The sequence below is a fragment of the Melospiza melodia genome, unplaced genomic scaffold, assembly GCF_035770615.1.
Source record: "Melospiza melodia melodia isolate bMelMel2 unplaced genomic scaffold, bMelMel2.pri scaffold_18, whole genome shotgun sequence".
NCBI classification, from domain to species: Eukaryota; Metazoa; Chordata; class Aves; order Passeriformes; family Passerellidae; genus Melospiza; species Melospiza melodia.
In genome coordinates, this window is record NW_026948525.1 from 12,998,741 (window position 1) to 13,020,234 (window position 21,494).

The window sequence follows — 21,494 nt, forward strand, 5'->3', positions numbered from 1 at the left end:
GACATCCCCCACCCTGAAGTCAGACCTTTGCTCCGTACCTGGCCGCACCCAGCCGGACGTGAGCAGAAGGAAATGACACTGACTGCCCAAGCTATAAAAACCCTTGTGACCCCTCAATAAACGCCATTTGCTGTCCACCACGTTGGTGTCAGGAGCATATGGACCGAGTGACCCTGGGCTTTGGGCCACCATGCCGGACTTAAAACCAGGTCGCCACGCCTTGAAGGCAACACAGCTGGAGAAGGACAACACAGCCTACCAGATGATCAAGCAGCAGGTATGCCCAGAGAAGTATCGGATGATATCAAAGAGATGGCTTGGCAAGCTTTAATCCAGGTATCGGATGGTAGCACCCCCAATTTGTACTACCCTGAGTGGCTGCAGCTAAAGCTTTAGAACAATTAGACCATCTTGGGTGCCTGTTAAGTAAGCAAACCAATGCTACCTCCCTCACACTGAGTGGCCTGCTCCCAGATATAGAGACCATCAGACATGCCACCTTGCAGAACAGCGATAGCGTTTTTACTCTGGGTACATGGGCATGGCTGTGTAGACTCTGAGGGCATGTGTTGCATGAACCTCTCCAACCACAGCAAGTCAATCCACAAGAACATTAACGTACTGAAGGAAGGTTTCAAGAATCCTCAAGTGGAAAACAAAGGCTGGTTCAATAAACTCTTCCAATCCAAGGGACTAAAGGGTTGGATGATGTTGAGCTAAAACAGGACTATGAATTCCCTTACTGGTTGTTGTTGTATTGTTAATATTTCCATGTTTATTTGGATGCTTTTAGAAAATCTTACAAAATTCTTTCGGTTCCATCTTTGTTGTAAAACAGAAGGGGGAGATACCCAACACAGGATCCTCATGGACTCCTTGGAGGAGAGAACTGGAGGCTGGGATGGCACAAAATCCTCTCAGAGACTCAGTGTGGGAAGGAAAATCCTTAAAAGTACCTAAAAGTATTCTTAAATCCATAAAGTACCTTGAAAACCTTGAGTAGCTCAAGGTGTTAATGAGCCCTACTGAGTGTCAGTACAAAGTTCTCCAGGGATTCATTAAAGCAGATAATTCAGGCAATGATTGCACGAACTTCTCACAGAGTCTCTATCAAAAGGGAAATACGAAGTACCTTAAAATAACTGAAGTACCTTGAAGTAGTAATGAGCCCTACTGAGTGTTGTTACTGACAAAGCCTCGCCAGGGACTAATTACAGCAGATAATTGGAGGCCATCATTGCAGAAAGCTCTCAGAGACTCCAAGACCAAAGCCAAACCCAAAGTCCTTTGAAAAACCTGCAGTCCCTGGGAGAATGAAGGAGCCCCCAGGGCCATTCCTGAGCAAGGCTCCCCAGAGTTTCCTTCCAGCAGATCCTTGAGGCCACTGGGATGTGGGCTAGGGGGGGATGCTGAGGGCAGGACAAGGGGCTGACCGTGCCCAGCCTGGCTGGGGCTGTGCCAGGAGGCCACAGTGCCTCAGGACAAGGTGTCTCCTCACAGCCCTTGGTGGCACAGACCCTGCTGTGCCCCACTTGGCTTCTCCTTGTCCCCACCTGTCATCACTGCCTCCAGTTCTCTGCTCTGCCTGGGGCCTGGGGACACTTTCTCAGTTGTGCTCCTCAGTGGGACCCATTAAAAGTCCAAGAAACTTTGGAGTTGGATTCTGACTTGGAGTTCTGGAGAAGTTTCTTCAGCTCCCTCTCAGGGACTGATGTTCATGGCCTGAGCACAAAGCCCCAGAGGCTCATAAAAGTCCTGGTGCTGTGTCTGTGCTGCTGAGCTGGGCTGGGCTCCTGACACGGAGGCAGCTCCTGATAACCAAGAAGAGCTTCAAAAGCACATTTCTTTTGATGAGCAGCTCTTCTGCCAGCCCAGCAGGGCTGAGGCACTGCCTGCAGCCACCCTGGGCACAGCACAGAGGCACAGAGGGCTTCAATCAGTCAGGTCTGGGAAGGTGCTGAGAAGTGCCTGGGGCAGAATCTCTGCCAGCCCTTGGCACAGGAACCTCTGGCTGCAGGACAATGCAGCTGCAGCTCCTGGAATGATCTCCTAAAGCTGGAATATCCCAACGCCTACAGACGCTGTGAGTACAACTCTGAATATTTCTGGTGCAGCGGATGTGAAATGCTTATTAAGGTCTGATATGCTGAGGGGTTCTCATCAGTCATAGAATATTTCCAAAATAATGAATTTTATAAAAAGGAGGACATTTACAATAACTAAGTATGTATTCAGTTTCCTACTATTGGAGAATGGCATCCAAGTAAAGATAAATATTAAAGCTTGCTTATGAATTATTATTATTAATTTTGAAAAGTGTCAGAAACATCTGAAGTGTTACTTTTACTGATCAATAAGTTCACAGGAGATCCCTAATGTGCTTTCAGCCACTGTGCCCATGGACAGCACCAGCATCACCTTTGATGGAGCCATCAGGCTCAGTCTGAGCTATCCTTTCTTCAAGCTGCAAACAGAACCTGCCCAGGCAGTGCCCTGCAAGCAGGCAGGGTTCTGTACGGCCAAGGAGAGTGCACAGAGATTTGGGGTCTGTGAGTGCTGGCAGGGAGAGGTCAGGCACAGGGAAACACCTGCAGGAGGAAAATCTGCAGGAGGCAGAGAGACGATCAGGCAATGAGGGAGGCAAAAGAAAGCCCAGAGATGCTGTGGCAGGGAGAGTTTAGAGATGCCCACAGGATCCCCTCCAGTGCAGCCCCTCCCTCTGAACAAGCCCCCTCCCTCCTGTTCCCTCAGCCAAGCCTCTGCTCTCAGGGCCGGGGCTCCAAGGCATGCAGCCCCTCCTGTGCAGGCAGAGCTGCAGCAGAGCTGTGGGGCAGCTCTGCAGCCCCCCGGGCCCAGTTCCCTCTGCAGAGCACAGGGCTGGGAGCAGCTGCCCAGCCCTGGGGGCTCTGGCAGGAGGCACAGCTGGCTCAGGGTGACGCTGTCCCCAGTGACCGGCTCTGAGCAATGCTGTCAATGCAGCCAGGGAAGGACCTGCATCTCCCTTAATCCAATGCCATCCCAAGGACACTGGGGAGTCTCCCTGAGATTTCAGTCCAAGCCGGGAGCTTCAATCCAGGGTGCAAACCTGTCCTAGAGCATCTCTGAGTTATGAGATTGATGGGGAAAGGCAGAGGTGCTCTGACAGTGAAAATGTTGCTGGGTTGGTGAAATGAGCAAAGTGAGTCTTTGGCTACAGATGTAGAGCTGGGCTGTGGTGGATCCATCTGCTCTCAGTACATGGGGCTTTCTAAGGAAAACATGGGAGGGTGAACATCATACATTTGAGAAAAGAGAAAGCCCAGAGAAACTCCAAACCAAATGAAGGGACAAACCATCTCCCGTCAGTCACCACTCATCATCTTGCCTCAGGGAACTCACTAAATTCTACCAGAGGGCAAGAAAAATTCTGTGGGTTTCTGATATCCAGAAGCCACAGTTGAAATACGGGGGGACTTTATAAAGAAATCCTCAAAACCCAAAAAAACTGAAGACCATGTACCATGTCTGTGTGTTACAGAGGAGGGTGTATGGGAAATGTTTTTGGTTACAGGTCTAACACTTCACTGTCCTTTCCTCGATGAACAGGGCCCCATGCCCAGACGCAGCAAATGTCCAACAGCAGCTCCATCAGGCACTTCCTCCTGCTGGCATTGGCAGACACGCGGCAGCTGCAGCTCCTGCATTTCTGCCTCTTGCTGGGCATTGCCCTGGCTGCCCTCCTGGGCAACGGCCTCATCATCAGCGCCGTAGCCTGCAGCCACCCCCTGCACACGCCCATGTTCTTCTTCCTGCTCAACCTGGCCCTCACTGACATGGGCTCCATCTGCACCACTGTCCCCAAAGCCATGCACAATTCCCTCTGGGACACCAGAACCATCTCCTACTCAGGATGTGCAGCCCAAGTCTTTCTGATTTTCTTCTTTCTTACTACAGAGATTTATCTCCTGACCATCATGTGCTACGACCGCTATGTGTCCATCTGCAAACCCCTGCCCTATGGGACCCTCCTGGGCAGCAGAGCTTGTGCCCACATGGCAGCAGCTGCCTGGGCCAGTGGCTTTCTCCATGCTCTCATGCACACGGCCAATACATTTTCCCTGCCCCTGTGCCATGGCAATGCCCTGGGCCAGTTCTTCTGTGAGGTGCCCCAGATCCTCAAGCTCTCCTGCTCACACTTAAACCTCAGGGAACTTAGACTTATTGTTATTAGTGCCTTTTTAGCATTTGGCTGTTTTGTGTTCATTTTTTTCTCCTATGTGCAGATCTTCAGGGCTGTGCTGAGGATCCCCTCTGAGCAGGGACGGCACAAAGCCTTTTCAACCTGCCTCCCTCACCTGGCTGTGGTCTCTCTATTCCTCAGCACCTCATTTTTTACCTACCTGAAGCCCCCCTCCATGTCTTTCCCATCCCTGGATCTGGCCCTGTCAGTTCTGTACTCGGTGGTGCCTCCAGCCCTGAACCCCCTCATCTACATCCTGAGGAACCAGGAGCTCAAGGCTGCAGTGTGGAGACTGAGAACTGGATGCTTTCAGTAACATTAAGGTGATCGCCAGTTTCTGAAAATTTATTGTAATAAAAATAATCTTTGTTACTTATTCCTGGTTTCATTGATGAGGTTTTATGCCTTTGTTTTACATTGTTCATATTTTCCACAAAGAAATGTCATTGTTTGTGCCATTTCTCATTTTCATTCTCTCTACCTTCCTTGTGACCACAGACTCTGTCAATGAGGGGCTGCGCACTTGGTGGCTTTAAAGGAACTAAAGGATCACCCAGCAAAGTTTTCTGCAGACATGCCCTTTTGTTGCCTTCTCTGGAGCTGCAGCAGCAATGTCTGTGTGCAGAGATGGGGCAGATCAGGTCTGGCCCAGCAGCTGTGTCCAGCAGCAGCAGCACTTGGTGTTGCCAGTGCTCCTTCCGTGGCCCTGCCCCGCTGCCCTGGTTGCTGTAGGGCCTGAGTGCTCTCGGGGCCGGGCACAGTCCTGGGGGTGGCAGTGCCGGGGCTGCAGCAGGGACAGGCCATGGGCACTGCTGGGGCAGCGCTGACGCCTCAGCCCAGGGCCTGAGGGCTCCAGGCTCCTTGCCCAGGCTCTCTCAAGAACACACCCAGGCCAATGCTCAGCACAGAAAAGCCCCATGAGCAGCCCCAGGCTGGCCGTGGGCAGGCTGGGGGCAAACAGCATGGCTGGGGCTCTGCAAGGGCCCTGGGGCAGACGGAAAGGAGCAGCAGAGCAGGGGCTGATCCATCCCCAGTGCACTGCACAGCCCAGGGCAGTGTCCCAGAGCGTCCTGATGGAGCTGCCAACAACATCCTCCCTCTGCAGCCCTGGCCTCTCCCCCAGCTCACACAGGTGCCCCATCCTTGCAGGCACAGACACGGCAGCACTGGCTCAGCAGCCCCTGTTTGCATTGCACAGAGCAGGGGGAGTGCCCCCATGCTGTTGGTGTGGGGACATGAACCTGAGGGAGCACAAATGCCATCAGCCCCTGGGGCCAGCAAGGGCTGGGGGACACCAGGGAAACCACTCAGCTTTGTCCTGGCCTCTGCACTCAGCCAGAAATTTTGTTCCCATCAGCAGGGAACTTCCTGTCCCACTGCAGACGCTGTTGCTCAGAACCAGGGCTGCCTGGCAGCCACCCCCAAATAGCCCCAAACATCTCCTTGGCTTCATCTTTGCTTTATTTCCTCTTTCTTGTTCCACATTTCTTCCTCTTGCCCATCCCTGTTTGCCCCTTCCTCTCTGGCCCCACTCCCCATTGCAGTTCCTGACTTGGCACCACAGGAACGTCCCTTGGGCAGCAGGATCATCCTACAAGTGATGCAGGAATTGTCTGCAGGCTCCTGCAGTGCCTGGTGCTGCTCCCTTGCCAGCAGCACCCCAGGCCAGGGGGGCACATCTGGGCTGCTGTGTCTGCCTCTGGGGCTCCCTGTTCTGGGCAGTGAGGAGGAGCTGCAGAGGAGCTGCAGGACTGACAGGATGGGCTTTGGAGCTGGCAGGAGAAGCTGAGGGACCTGGGCTGCTGGAGCTGCTGAAGAGGAGGCCCAGGGCTCATCCTGCAACTGCTCCAAGGGTGGTTCCAGAGAATCCCAGAGTCAGCAAGGTTGGAAAAGACCTTGGAGATCATCAAGTCCAACCTGTGCCCTGACACTGCCTCACAGGACTTATGTTCCAGACCTCTCACCAGCCTTGCTGCCCTTCTCTGGACACACTCCAGCTCCTTCGTGTCCTTCCTAAATTGGAGGGCCCTGAACTGCAAAGAGCACTCGAGGTGCTGCCCAACTAGTGTCCAGCACAGAGGAAGAATCCCTGCCCTGCTTCTGCTGGCCACACCATTCCTCATCCAGGCCAGGAGCCATTGGCCTTCTTGCCCACCTGGGCACACTGCTGGCTCATGTCCAGCCTGCTGTCCGTCACTCCCTGCAGGTCCCTTTCTGTCTGGCTGCTCTCCAGCCACTCTGTCTCCAGCCTGTAGCGCTGCAGGGGTTGTTGTGGCCAAAGTTTAAGACCCAGCACTTGGACTTTAAAATTAAACTTTCTCTTACTGGATTCTGCCCATCCATCCAGCTGTTCCAGGTCACTCTACAAGAGTCCTCCTGCCTTCCAGCAGATGGACACATGCTCCTAACTTAGTGTTTTCTACAGATTTACTAATGAAAGACTCAATACCCTCATCCAGTTGTCGTAAAAATATTGAACAGAACTGGCCCCAGCACAGGCTCCTGAGGGCAGTCACTGGTGACTGGCTGCCAGCTGGATGCAGCAGCATTCACCACCACTCTCTGAGCCTGGCCATTCAGCCAGTTGTAGACGTTTTGTTGTTGCCCCTCCTTCTTTCCTGGAATATTTAAAAAATAAAAAATATCATGGTCACTTTGCCCCACACAGCCTCTGACCACCACATGTCCCACCAGCCCTTCTCTGTTTGTGACCAGCAGGAGCCAGACCTTTTCTTGGTAATGGGAATTGCAGAAAACCTCACCCAAGTGCAGCTTGGAAAGTCCAGCCTGGAGATGAGGAGAAAGCAAAGTCCCTCGCAGGGCAGAATGTTGGTGCTGGAGGTGTGGCAGCGTGAGGCTGGGCCATGGCCAGGCTCTGTGTGCCAGGAGCCGGCAGCGCTGGGTGCAGGGAGCCCAGGGAGGGCACAGAAATGCTGGGTCAGAAATGCTGGGGGACAGCGAGATGGGCGAGTGCAGCCCGCCAGGGCAGAGGAGCAGCACACACAGGGGGCACAGCCTGCAGGACACATGGCCAAGGGCTAGGCAGGGCTGGCAGGGCCACAGGCACCCAGGCCTTTGTGCCCTGGGCTCTGGCAGCGCCTCTGGAGGCCCCACAGGAGGAACTTTCCTGGCAGGGGCTGCACTTTGCTTCTCCCTCAGCCTCCCTGGGGAGGCTGGCAGGGGCTGCAGATTGATGCCATTTGTCCTTGCTGCCCCTCACATACCACTGCCCCACAAACAGCCCCGAGGCAGCCGTGAGGGACAGGCCCTGCTGGCCCAGGCTGGGCTCAGGGCTTGGCCTTTCTTCTTCCTGCAGCCAAGCCAGGCCTTGCTCAGCATTGCAGTTCCCTGCTCAGAGCCTTGGGCTCCCTGCAATCCTGCCCTCAAGGATCTGCTCTCAGCAGTCCCTGGGGAGCCTTTGGCACTCCCTGCCCTCAGTGGGGCCCAGCCATGCTCCAAGGCACTTGGAGTTTTGCTGCTGACCCATTGAGCAGCTTCTTCAGCCTTCTCTCAGTGCCTGAGGGTCCTGGACTCAGCCCTAAATCCACCATGGGTTTGATTAAAATACAGAAAGCTCTCAGGGGCTCTTTGTCTCTCTTCCATTGACTTTGAGTGTCCAGGGCTTGTGCAGTGTTTGGAGTCAGTTTGGAGTTCTCTTCAGAGGGAGATTGCAAAGTGCACATAATTTTTAGGGTTTTTTTATTTATCAGCTCAGAGAAGCGGCGACAGAAGCATTCCCCAAGTGATCTCGATGCCAAATGTCTCCTCAGGAGGTCTGGACACAGAGAAGAATGAGCTCTTTGCAGGCTGAGCCTGTTTCGACAAGCTGCTCCTCACGCCCAGCCTCACCATGTCTGACATCGCCCACCTGAGACAGACGAAAAAAATTTTTTTTTTGAATATTCATTTTTCTCTAAAATAAATTTCAATAAATTAATAAAATTATAATTGTATTATTCTTATTTATAAAAATCTTATTGTGTAGTTTTATTAACTAATTTTTATGCTGTTCTTAAAAAACCTATACATTTTTAGCCACCGAAAAGTTATTGGTCATTGGTTCCAAATAACACAATTCCCTTAATTAATTAATTAGGCTCAATTGACTATTTATTTCTTCCTCTTTATAGTAACTAGTAATATTTGCAGGCCTTTTTAAATATTTTTCTACAATGTTCTTCTCACACAGGGTAAAAAGGGCCATTCTGCCATGGAAAGAGAAATAAACAGGGCCAGGAGATTCTTCTCCTTTTTAATGCCTTTATTAAAAGTGATCAGCTCAGGATTGGGCAGCTCGGCGGGGCTGCAGTCCCCATCATCTCTCCCAGGGCGACTCAGAGGAGGAGGATGACATGTGCAACTTTGTCCACCAGGGGCAGAGCTGGGGGTCCGGTCCTCGTGGGAGCCTTTAGGGCATCAAGACCCGCCGATGTTGGATTGGTGTCGACAGAAGGAGACCAGGACATCAATTAGATCATCACAGGCCTAATTTTATTGATCGGTACAGCAGGTTAAATACAGTTCATAATGAGTTTCATACATATTGCAAAAGTTGAGCTCAGGATTGGTTAGTTACATATCAGCAACTACGCCTACTTCTACATTCTTATGGTTATACTTTTGATACTTTCTACATATTCTCAGGAAGAATCTCTCTTCCCTATCCTCATGTTGCGGCAAGGGCATTCTGTCCTTGCCTGTCATTGGTCACTGACTGCTGACTTCTCTTTTCAGCTTACTGACTGCTGACTTCCCTCTCTCAGCTTAACCAGCGGCATTATGTCAGCATGGCCTTTCTCAGGTAACCAATTATTAATAAAACTCTCCACATTTCCCCCATTTTCTTCTTGAGCAAGGAGATTAGTTTGCCATGTTTTTGCTATTGTACGGCTGACCATGTTTTGAATACAGTTAAAGATACAAGGCAAAATAAGCAAAAACAGTAAAATTACACCCAGTAGTCCTATAGCATAGATCACAAGGTTCCTCAGCCATGGCCCAAGTCCTAAGCTTTTAAGCCATTCGTCAATTCCTAAACCTTCTTCTTCCTTGAGATTGTGAAGTCCTTGTTGCAGTTCTTTTATCTTAGTGTGAATGGACACCGAATGATCAGACAGATTCATGCAACACATTCCCTCGAACTCTTCACATCCATGCCCTTGTGCTAAGAGCAAAAAATCTACAGCAGCTCTATTCTGCAAAACAGCATGGTTAACACTTTGCACATCTGCGGTTAGCATATCTAGAATTTGTGATGTCTTGTTCAGCTCATCCTTTGCCCAGCATCCTAATTGTTTTGCTAAATTCATAGCTTTATTGGCAGATCCTCCTGGCAAGATTTATGCGTAACATCCATTTGCCATTTCTCATTTATTTCTAAACCTCGAGGATTAACTCCAACGCCTAAACCTATTCCACCATTATGATAACTACATGTTGGACATGCTCTAACAATGGTCTTAGCTTCTGACAAACTCAGCTCAAAGTGCCTTGCTAATCCTTTTGCATTTTGATGATATCTACTATGTGCTTCTCTGGCCAATGTATGCTTATCAACAGGACAAGAGTTATCAACGGGTAAGGTAACCAATTTGTCTGCACGTTCATTCCCTTCTCCTAAACCTTCAGACCATTTATGGCTCCTAATATGAATCACAGAATACGCTGAATTTCTCTCCCGTAAACCTTTCCTTAATTGTGCCAGTAACTCATACAGTCGTTTATTATTCACTTCCTTAATTGCTGCTTCCTCTATTCGTCTGACTACTCCTGCGACATACATAGAGTCTGTGACCACATTTAAAGGCTCCTGTAAGTTGGACACTGCCCATACTACTGCTAACAATTCCAGGGTTTCTAAGCTATCCCTGTGTGTATTGTTCCTTTACCAATTCATGGGCATGCATAAGACTCTCCCCTTTTAATGGCCATTGCTTAACCATCACTGGTGTATCCGTTTTCCAGGTGAGTGGAATGGGGAAAGTCCAAGCAATGGCAATTACCCCAAAGGGTGATGATTAGTTAACATCACTCCCAATTGTGTTAAAATGTCCCTTCCAATTAAACAGGAAACTGTAGGAGGCAGTTGAACAATTGAAAACACAGCAGATACTTGTTGGTTCTCAATGCACACAGACAAAGGAGGCGATCTGCTTGCCAATGTAAATCCTCCTACTCCTGTGAGCATGTTTGATGATGGAAATAGAGGCCAATGTTGTGGCCACGCTTCTGGAGAAATGATGCTGGTATCTGCTCCTGTATCCAATAATCCATAAAGGGTTATGCTTTGATGCCCATAGGTAATTTCAACCTTTTTGCTTTGGTCTATTTTGTAAATCCACAGTTAAAAGTGTAACACCAGTAGAGCCAAAACCTTTTTCATTCCGTGTTTGCCCAGTAAATGATTGTATTCCCGATGTCATTTGTGATAGTGGTATCAGTTGTGCGATGCGTTGTCCTTTTGTTATTTTAATCGGGGGATAAAGGGTGTAAACCATGATTTGTATTTCCCCTGTAAAGTCTGCATCAATAACACCAGTCAAAACAAATAATCGCAACATGGTTGTGGAGGAACATCCTAGTAATAATGCTCCACATCTTTGTCCATTTAATATAAGAGGACCCTTTACTCCAGTTGGTATCCTCTCAGGCTGGTCCGTCATTAACGTGACGTCTACTGCTGCTGATAAGTCCAAACCTAAGCTCCCTGTTGTTGCGGGTTGTAGACAGGAGGTGGCAGCGTTGTTACGGCAGTAGCTGGCGTCTCCGATGTCATGGCAGCAACTTGTGTCTGTCCCTCATTGCCGCATCGGTAACACTTGATGAATGGTCTCGAAACTCCTTGTGTGACTGCCAGTGAGCCACTTCGGAGAGGAGCAAGAGCAGCTAACACCTGATTCTCAGTAGACTCTGCTTGCTTTTGCAACCCTAATCCTAATTCCTTTAAGGCTTCTGCTATAAATGCCTGAGAAGCTGTTGGCATTAATGCCATTCGCTCTAATGCCTCCTCAATAGTCAAATTTACCCCTAAAGTAGCTAACACTCTTTGGGTTGCTAGATTGCTATTTTGCAAGGCACACACTGCTTCAATAGCGCTCCCTTTATATAGTCTGCAACACCAGCCCGATCTATAGCAGTAACTGCTCTATCGATAAAATTTCCAAATGATTGTTCTCTACCTTGTTTAATACCCATATAAGCCGGTAACCCTCCTGGCTCTTTAACCATATCTATTGCAGCACACACTAACCGCATTGACTCTGTAAGTTTATCTGCCCCCGATATCATCTGTGCCTCTGTACGCAAATATGCCCCTAAGTCCATCAGCTCCTCTACTGCTACTCCATGTAATGGGTCTGCCTGGGCTCGTTGTACAGCAACTGACTTATTAACCAGAGCTTGCCAATGTGCATTAAACAATAACTGCTGATGCTGAGTAAATATCAACCGAACTATTCCTCTTAAATCATTAGGGCATGAAACCTGAGTATTAAAAAGATAATCTAGCATTTGCCTAACAGGTTCACTTTTTACTCCAAACTGACTAACCGTAGAACGTAGCTGAGCTAACAGCTTCCAATCTAAGGGAGTATATTCCGCTATATTATGCGTAAGGTTCCCCTGTGCATCATACTGTGGTGTGTATGTGACCGGACATGCAAGAGTAGAAGCTACTTCCACCGCCTCGCCATCCCCCATTTGCATTACTTCTTTCGCCAAAGCAGCCCAAGCTTCCCTCCTCTGTTTAGCCATTTCCCTCCATAGGCCACTGTGTGCCCCTGGGATGGGATCTGACTCTTTAAGGGTGCTATGCTGCTGGCACTTCGGTACAGACACCGAGTTTTCGCACGGGGAAGGCAGTGGAGCAGAGGCTGGCTCGCGCGGGGGAAGCGGCCCCCCCGCTGGAGCCGGCTCGCGCGGGGGAAACGGCACCCTCGCTGAAGCTGTCACCGGAGCCAGCTCACTCGGGGGAAGCGGCGGAGGCAAAGTTGGTGGCGGAGGCAAAGCTTGTTTGCTCTTATTTCCACCATCCGACTCGCCCTCCCCCTCTGACAGAAAAGGTGCAGACGGTTCCACTGTGCCTATAGGAAAATCCTCCACACCACTTTGCTGGGGACCCTTAGGCACAAGTTTCTTAGTTACAGAAGGTGCCAGGGGATCATCCTCACGACCATACCCTATATTCCTCTTATGAGCTTCCGTAGCCCTTTCTGCTGCCTTTCTCTGGAGACCTGCTGAAGTAACGTGTTATACACCACCCGCCATAACTTCCCTAATTTCTTTGCTGACTTATCATCATCTAACACTGTATCCCACAGTATTTCCCCAAACTTCTTCCACTCTGCTAGCTCATAAACTGTATGTGGGTTAGCAAAGATACCTTTAGCATGGCCATAAGTTAATAACCCTGGTAACTCCTTTTTTAAATCTATCCCTTTTATTCCTTGCCCTTCTAAATACGCAGTGAATAAATCGTATGCCGCTTGCCTATCCATACCTATTAATCAGCACGCGCTGTTGCAGCTCTCCAGGCTCCTGCAGCACGTATTGGCTTGATTCACCGTTGTGATCATCAAGGGTGCTTCAAATTCTGGCACCGTCCCGGCTGCAAGGACCAAAACCCAACTTTCTCGACCGTGGCGTAATCCCCTTTTTCTTTTAATACGAGAGAAAAGGACAGAGATTCGGCATTGCACGCATTCTCCACCATTTGTTGATGGAAGGAGACCAGGACATCAATTAGATCATCACAGGCCCAATTTTATTGATCAGTACAGCAAGTTAAATACAGTTCATAATGAGCTTCATACATATTGCAAAAGTTGAGCTCAGGATTGGTTAGTTACATATCAGCAACTACGCCTACTTCTGCATTCTTATGGTTATACTTTTGATACTTTCTACATATTCTCAGGGAGAATCTCTCTTCCCTATCCTCATGTTGCGGCAAGGGCATTCTGTCCTTGCCTGTCATTGGTCACTGACTGCTGACTTCTCCTTTCTGCTTACTGACTGCTGACTTCCCTCTCTCAGCTTAACCAGCGGCATTATGTCAGTATGGCCTTTCTCAGCCAACCAATTATTAATAAATCTCTCCACAGGCAGGAGCATGGGGTGGCCCCTACCAAGCTGCTGAGCAGGGACAAGGAGGCAATGAGGGCCCAGCCCTGCAAGGGTCACTTGTCTCCTGCTCCTGCCTCAGGCCCAGGCCCAGCAGCCATGGCCAAAGTGCTGCCCAAGTTGGCTCTGGCAGGGCTGTCTTGCAGCTGCTGCCCTTCCCTGTGCAGCCCAGGTTGTCCTACGGTGTCCTTGCCCTGCGCCTCTGTCCCTGCACGCTGTCGGCATCCCCCGGCTGCCCCACCTGGCTGGGCCCTTCCTTTGCTGACAGCTCTGCCTCCTGCCTCCCCACACAAAGCCTGGGGCTGACCCAGGCTCCTTCTGGGGGATGTGTTGCACCACAGCCCGGCCCTGGGAGGGAAATTCTCATCTCCTCATGTCCAGTCTTGGTCTCCCCTTCTGCATTTGTGGTATAATTTCTCTATCTGGCTGTTTCCCATTATGGAGAAAAAGCTCCACCGTTTCCTAATCCACTCTTCCAGCCCTTCCAGGACACTGCTGTTCTATCCTCAGTCTCTTCACAGGTGAGCCCTGGCATATCAGCCTCCATACATGAGTTATGTTCTTGAGGCCTGAAAATCCCAGCCTGGGAGATCTTTCCCCCCTCTCCAAGGTGTTTTCAGATGAAAACATTCTGCTCATAGTCTTAGAATATCACCAGAGGCCAAGATCAGGCAGAGCTGTCTATCCGGCCAGCTTTTGTCTGGGAGCAATCCCGGGATAGATGGAATTTTGGCAACCAAATTCCATTTTTTGCCATGGCCCCTGGACAAGGCCAGTTCTTTTCCATAGGAAGGCAGGCACAGAGCCCTTGTGCTTCCAAGGAAGATGAGATGTGACCACCAGAAGCCCAGGCCAGGCAGATCTGGCAGGTTTTTCTTCTGCGAATAACCTTGCATACAGGAAATTTTTAGTGGGGAATACCAATTTTGTCCATGGGATTCTGAAAAGAGAGACAGTTCTTTCCATAGGAAGGAAATCATGGAGCCCCAGTGGGTCATGGGCAGATGAGAGGCAGCCCTTGACATTCCAAGATCTGCCAGACCTGTCATGTCTCCCCTGGGAGGCCAAATCAGCCAGAGTTGTTCCATGTTCCCCTGGTTCTATGAGGCCCCACAATGTCCCAGTGGCTCCGTTGCTTCCATGAGGCCCTGAGGTGTCACAATGGCCCCGTGGTTACATGAGGCCCTGAATAGTCCTAATGGTCTCCATGGTCCCACGAGGCCCCACAGAGCCATGGTGGTCTCTTGGTTCCATGAAGCCCCACGGTGTCACCATGGTATCTCAAAGTGTCACAATGGTCTCCATGGTTCCACCAGGTCCTCACAGTGTCACCATGGTCTCCATAGGAAGGAAACAACCAAGCCCCGGTGTGTCTAGGGGCAGATGAGGGGAAGACACCAGAGGCAAAGGGCAGCCAGATTAGATGGGTCTGGCAGATTTTTTCTGGGAGCAATCTCTGGATGTAGGGAATTGTAGAGGTGGAATACCAGTTTTGGACATTGATGTCTGGAGAAGAAGGACGGTTCTTTTCCATAGGAAGGAAAGCACGGAACACCGATGTTTCAGGGCCAGATGAAAGGCGGCCATCAGAGGCCAAGGCCAGCCAGAGCTCTCTGTTCTGGCAGCTTCGGTCTGAAAGCAGCCCTTGGATATAGGGAATTTTGCAGGTGGAATCCCAATTTTGGCCATTTCTGCAAATATCTATGATATCTAGATTGGTTTTTTCCACAGGAAGGAAAGCACAGAGCGCAAGTGTTTAAGGGGCAGAAGCAGAGAGAGAAGGCTCCTGAGAGGCCAACTCAGCCAGACCTTTCTCTCCTGGCACCTTTCATCTGGGGGAAATCCTTCGATATAGGGAATTTTGGAGGTGGAATCTCAGATTTGGCCATGGGCACCAGGATAGGAAGAAGAGTTCTTTTCAGTAAGATGGAAAGTACAGAGGCCCAGTGTTTCAAAGGCAGATGAGAGACAGCTCTTCAGAAACCAAGGCCAGCCAGACCTGTCTCTCCTGGCAGCTTTTGTGTGGGAGAAATCCTTGGATATAGGGAATTCTGGAGGTGGATTGCCAACTTTGGTTATGGGTGCCTGGATGTGAAAGGTGCTTTTTTCCCATAAGAAAGAAAAGCACATTGACCCTGTTGCCTTCTCAAGGCGTGGCGACCTGGTTCTTAGTGCGGCACGGTGGCCCAAACCCCAGGGTCACTCGGTCCATATGCTTCTGACACCAACGTGGTGGACAGTAAATGGCGTTTATTGAGGGGTCACAAGGGTTTTTATAGCTTGGGCAGTCAGTGTCATTTCCTTCTGCCAACGTCCGGCTGGGTGCGGCCAGGTACGGAGCAAAGGTCTGACTGCAGGGGGGGGATGTCCTGACTGACTGTACAGCCCGAATTCTTCCGCATGCATCTCCCTAACTCTCCACATTTTCCCCCCGCCTCATGATTAGTAAAAATCGTATAAAGTTATAAAATGTAGAAGTTACAAAATTTCATGGGTTAGTAAAATTAGTATAAAATCATAAGTGTGTTAGGAACTGGCATGCCTTAAAGTAATTGCCGGCACTCAACAAACATAATGTTAACCGTTTCTAAATGCTTTTTAACGAATAGCACCAGTTTGTTTAATATGCAAGGCCCGAAGATTAGGGTTAGTAAGATTATAGTGAGTGGGCCTATTAGGGTAGAAATCAGGGTGGTGAGCCATGGGGACCGGTTGAACCACGACTCGAACCAGCCCTGTTGAGCTTCCCTGTCCATTTTTCTTAAGTTTAGTCAGTTTCTCAGTTCGGCCATGGAGTCTCTCATGACTCCGGTGTGGTCCGCATAAAAGCAGCATTCCTCTTTCAAGGCGGCACACAGGCCTCCTTGCTGCATGAACAAAAGGTCCAGTCCTCGCCTGTTTTGGAGGACAACCTCTGAGAGCAAGGAAAGGGATTTTCTAGGGAAGAAATGGATTTCTCAATCCTCTGCAAGTCCTCGTCGACAGTCATCTGCAGTTGTGCCAGTCCTTGATGTTGTGTTGCAAGGGCCGAGATGCCTGTGGCAGCGCCGCTAGCTCCTAAACCGAAGAGCATTGCGATGGTGATGCCTGTTATCACTTCTCATTTGTGGAGCCGGTTGGGTTCCTCGAACAAGCGGTACACCTCTTCTTCCTGGCGATACAGGACTCTGGGGACAATTAAAACTTGGACACAAAAGTCAGTAGAATGATCAAATTTATCAAGGGGTACAAATGGGCTGACCCCGGATCGTTGACAGACCCACATTCCCAATGCAGCTGGGATCACCCACTGGAATTTCCCTCCCTTAAGTTTGATGAATTCCCGGCAGACGTTGCCCATCTGCTTTGCCAAGGTTGCATTGCCAAAGCATTTGCCTTGGCCCATAACCTGACTTAAGGTAATGCCTCTCCAGGGGGTGTCCCATCTGCATTGGCGTGGATTGTCTGACTTTGAGAAGATGAATGGGAGATTGAGGGCAAGACCTTCGTAAAAAGGGGGTTGTACATCATAGCATAACCAGCATGACTCTGTGAGGTTCGGGTTGGATTGGTTTAACGATAAGAAGGTAGCATTTAACACGCTTAAGAATGGATTGGAGAGGGTTGGTTTGGCTAAGAGATCAGACGGGAAGGAGGTAAGTTTTAGCATCTGTGTTTTGTGGCTGGAACTACCGTTAGCTGTGATTCCCTTCCTGGGTCTACTCATTGCAAGAATTGGATTGGGTCCGACTGACTGGGATACTGGAGGTGGGAATCTGATAATTTGTATGTTCGCCCAGATGCGGCAAGAGAGATAAACAAACGCTGTCCACATTTTGCCCATGGCCCAGCCATCATGGCTCGGCTGCAGGATTGTTACTATATAGCCTGTGCAGATGTGCTGTTTCCTTCCTTGGGGCAAAACCACGTACCCATCCATACCAAATTTTGGTTCAAGACAGCCGTGGGGAGTATACTTAATTTGCAGGAACTTATCAGGCTGTTCTGGTTTCCATTCATTGCTTGTCACAATAGTTTCACATCCCCAATATCCACAATATCCATATCCTGGGTAATAACAGTAACTTTTTCCTGGGTTGGAAGCAGGGCACCAGTAGGTCTGAAATAATGTCATCTCCTCAAATTTGGGGTGCCCTGTATGCGAGGAAAAAATGTCTTTTAGCCTGAACTTGAAATATGGGGTGTTGGCTGTAACAATTTCTTTGATGACCCCCTCACCTGAGAGATGGCGTAGAACCCACCTGAATGGCTGGTGAAGGTAATGTTTTGTGTCTGCCTGTCCTCCGCCTGCTAACCCTAGAAACAAGATCACACAGAGATACCGTTGCCGCTTTGATTTTGATCGTGCAAGCTTCTCAGGTGATGTCGGGTTGCTCGGGGGTCTCTCTCTCTTTTCTTGGTAGTGGGGCGTATGGGTTGTGGGGGCGTCTGACTGGGGGCAGTTTACTGCCATATGGCCTGCCTGGCCACACTTAAAGAATGCCATCACACTGGTTATTGCAGTGTGAACTGCTGCTTGGATGGGAGCTAGGTGTTCTTCCTTTGCAACGTGCCTGATCATGGCAGCAACATTGGACCCAGGTGGCAGTGATCTTAAAATGTCCTTGGTGGCTGAGTTGCATTGCTGGCGTAGGCAGTCTGCTAGCACAGGACCCTTCGCCTCTGAGGGTAATGCAGAGGAATCTAATGCTGCCTGAAGGCGGTCCACAAACTGAGTGAAGCTCTCACTCTTACTCTGCTTTATAGTGGACCATGGTGATGGTCTGGCTATTACTTTGGAAGCAACACGGCTGGCTTCTCGGGCAGCACGGGTTGTTGTCATAACCTCAGGGGCCCGCAGGCCCTCAGCTTGCGCCTGGGGGGTGATCACAGTGGGGTCTGTGCCCATTAGCCTCTGTATGCTGGAGCTGTGCATTGGGTGGTCTGCCCCTGTTACTAAGGCTAGCTGCTTTACACAATTGTCCTCCCATTCCTGTTTAAAAACCATCATCCCCGCCCCATCGAAAATCAGTCTGCAAGTCTGTTTGATATCAAAGGGAAGCATATCATCGCCTCCAAAAACGCTGTCAATGAGTGTGGAAACCATGGCAGAATTAATCCCCCTGTCTGCAACCACTTTAACAATGGCCTGCATGTTTTTCAGGTTTACTGGGGAGTAGGTTCTTTGATTTCCGCCTGCCCCCGCCACACGGACCGGGAATACCAGTGTGGCAGACGGAGCCCACTCCAGCGATTTTTATTTTCCGCCAGTCTGTAAGCGGGGTTCGATCTTTCTCTGATATCCCCTTAACCCACGCAGGAGCGCTGCAGCTAATGCTGCTGCTCCCTTTTTGTTACAGCCTGAGTCGGTGTCGGAATCCTCCGACCACCTTTCGAGCCCGTCCCAGCTCGAGTCAGAGTCCGAGCTGGAAGTCGACTGGCCGGACGTTCCTGGGTTGTTCAGCCGTTTTCTCGGGCTCTGACCCCGCCCCTTCTTGAGGGGGTCGGGCCATTCCCTCCCCCTGGGCTCCCCCCGCCTATGGCTGGGGGAGGTCCTTGCCCTATAAGGACCTAATTTAAATTGAGCGCTTTGATTGGTCTTAGGCTCCTTCTCGGGGGCTGCCCCTCCTCCCCGCTCACCCACGCTTGCGCTGTTCAGCGAGCCTTCTGCATTTCTGCCCCCCGTGTCTTGATTCCAGCCCTCCGGAGGTCACGCCCTTCGGCGCCATTTTCAAATGCATATGGCGGGGGTGCATTTCTATCAACCGCTTCGGGGTCCGATATTATAGCAGCATTCTGCACCTCCTCTGCTAGCCCCTGCCAAAACGTCCGCACGTGCTCCCCCCACTTCCGATGGTGAGTCGGCTTGCTGAGGGTGTACCGGCGTTCGCGCCTCCACGCGCCTGACCAGGTCAAAGTCCTCCGCGGTTTGGTTGCTGCCCCTACCCCCAACTGCGGCATGGCTAATAAGCAAGTTCGCACGGCTTTCCAGGTTTCTTGCTCTTGCTGAGCTTTTTGCAGAGCCTGGATAACTCTGCCCCACGATTTGAGGGCTTTCCCTGAGCCTGAGGACATGGTTTCCTCGGCCAGAGCCTTCGTGCAACTATCCCAAATCTCCGGATGGAGAATTTCTACCGGGCATTCTATAGCCCCAAGCTTAATCAGTCTCGGCACGGCGCGACATAAATGCTTAAGCTTACACTCGATACCCCACTGCATGTGGATCTGACTTATGACCTTCGCGATAGCGTCCATGCTCCTCGCTGGTCCGGGGGCATCCCCCCCGCTGCACTAGGCCAGCTGTGCAGCTGCCGGTCCCTCGTCCAGGAGATCCCCAAACCCCGGGCGGTGATCGTGTCCTGGGTTTTAGGCACCAGATGTTGCCTTCTCAAGGCGTGGCGACCTGGTTCTTAGTCCGGCACGGTGGCCCAAACCCCAGGGTCACTCGGTCCATATGCTCCTGACACCAACATGGTGGACAGCAAATGGCGTTTATTGAGGGGTCACAAGGGCTTCTATAGCTTGGGCAGTCAGTGTCATTTCCTTCTGCTCACGTCCGGCTGGGTGCGGCCAGGTATGGAACAAAGGTCTGACTGCGGGGGGGGGGTGGATGTTCTGACTGACCGTACAGCCCGATTTCTTCCGCACACAGATCCCTAACTCTCCACAGCATCCACACTGGAAAGAGGCCCTACGAGTGTCTCCAGTGTGGGAAGAGGTTTCACACCAACTCCAATCTCCTCCGGCACCAGCGGATTCACACAGACGAGAAGCCCTTTCAATGCCCTGACTGCAGGAAGGGATTCAGAGACAACTCCACCCTCATCACCCACCTGCGCATCCACACTGGGGAGAGGCCCTACGAGTGTCCCCAGTGTGGGAAGAGCTTCACCCCAGAGCTCTCACTTGACCAAACACCAACAGAGGCACTGGTAAGAGAAGCCCTGGAAATGCTCCAATTGCAGGAAGAGCTTCATGTACCACTCCAGCTTCATCCCCCATGGGAGGATCCACGTTGGGCAGAGCCCTTCTGACCCACATTCAGTGATCTGTGCTGGGAGGACACCTGGCTGGTTATCCTTTTGGTTTGGCCCCAATTTCCTCTTGATTTTTCTTTATCACTTCAAAACACCTGGAATAGGACTAAAAAGAAAGAAATTTACAAAGATGCCTAAAGTTCCATCAGTTAACAGATATTGTAGCAGCAATTTATCATTTTGGGTCATATTCTGGAAGATTTGTGGGTTCTTGGCGGATTTCAGGAAGCGTTCTCCCTATCTTTGCACTCCAAAAGTCAGGATGGATTGATCTGTCACCTCAAAATGACTCAGTCCCACTGAAAACACCTCAATCTTACCCTCAAGGGGCTCAATACCATTATAAATTGCCTTGTTCCCACCTCAAAAAAACTCAGCCCCATGCTAAAATTACTCAATTCCACAGCCTCCAGGCTGAGATGAGATTGGATACAGACTGGGAGAAGTGGCATCCAAATTTGAGGGTGTGGGATCGGGATTGTGGGGGGCTGGGTGTGTGGGATGTATTTTGATAGTGAATAAAATTTTCAGAACTATTAGTTTCTGTCCCATTCATTTTCCATCAGTTCCAGTTCTGTTTTTCAGAGTGTCACCTTCTCAGCTGATTGTGTTTGTGCCCTCCTTTCTCTCCTGCCTCTCTTTGCCTGCTCTGTTTCAATCTCAGTGTCTCCCTTGAGCCAGGGCAGCTCCCACCAAAGACCCTGCCCTGATTTAATTCCTTATCCATGAGCTTCAACAGCTATGGGTGAAGTTATGAAGGCTGGTAATGAAATGTCACTGTAAGATCTTGCTCCACTTGGTCTTTGGCTCCTTCTTAAGAGCTTTGCCTCCCAGTGGAGGAACATCTTTTCCTGGCTGGGAACTGGAATTCCAGCCCCTGGGAGTGTGTGCCATGGATCCCAGAGGGGCATTCCCGAGGCTCCCAGGGTGCTGCTCCTGCCGTGCCTCCCAAGGAGCTGTGCAGGGCCAGGGGACAAGGTCCAGCATCTCTTTTGGTTCTGCAGTGCCACAACAGCCCCTGGTCCATGAGTTTCTGTACTGTCAACAGCAGTTCCTTGGTTCCCATGATGCCCTGCTGTGTCACCATGGATATTTAGTGCCATAAAGTTCTTCAGTGTCACAATGGCCTCCCTCACTCC

General features: G+C 50.4%; 1 protein-coding gene across 1 annotated transcript; it reads left to right on the plus strand.

Moving 5' to 3' along the window:
* Nucleotides 1-3,989: 3,989 nt before the first annotated feature.
* LOC134433380 (olfactory receptor 14J1-like) lies at nt 3,990-18,801 on the plus strand (the record flags this gene model as incomplete). Its single annotated transcript, XM_063182236.1, has 4 exons — nt 3,990-4,451; nt 17,354-17,432; nt 18,483-18,592; nt 18,679-18,801. Coding segments are annotated over 4 exons (774 nt in total), but the record flags the coding sequence as incomplete, so codon positions are not given.
* Between the last annotated feature and the right edge of the window lie 2,693 nt (nt 18,802-21,494).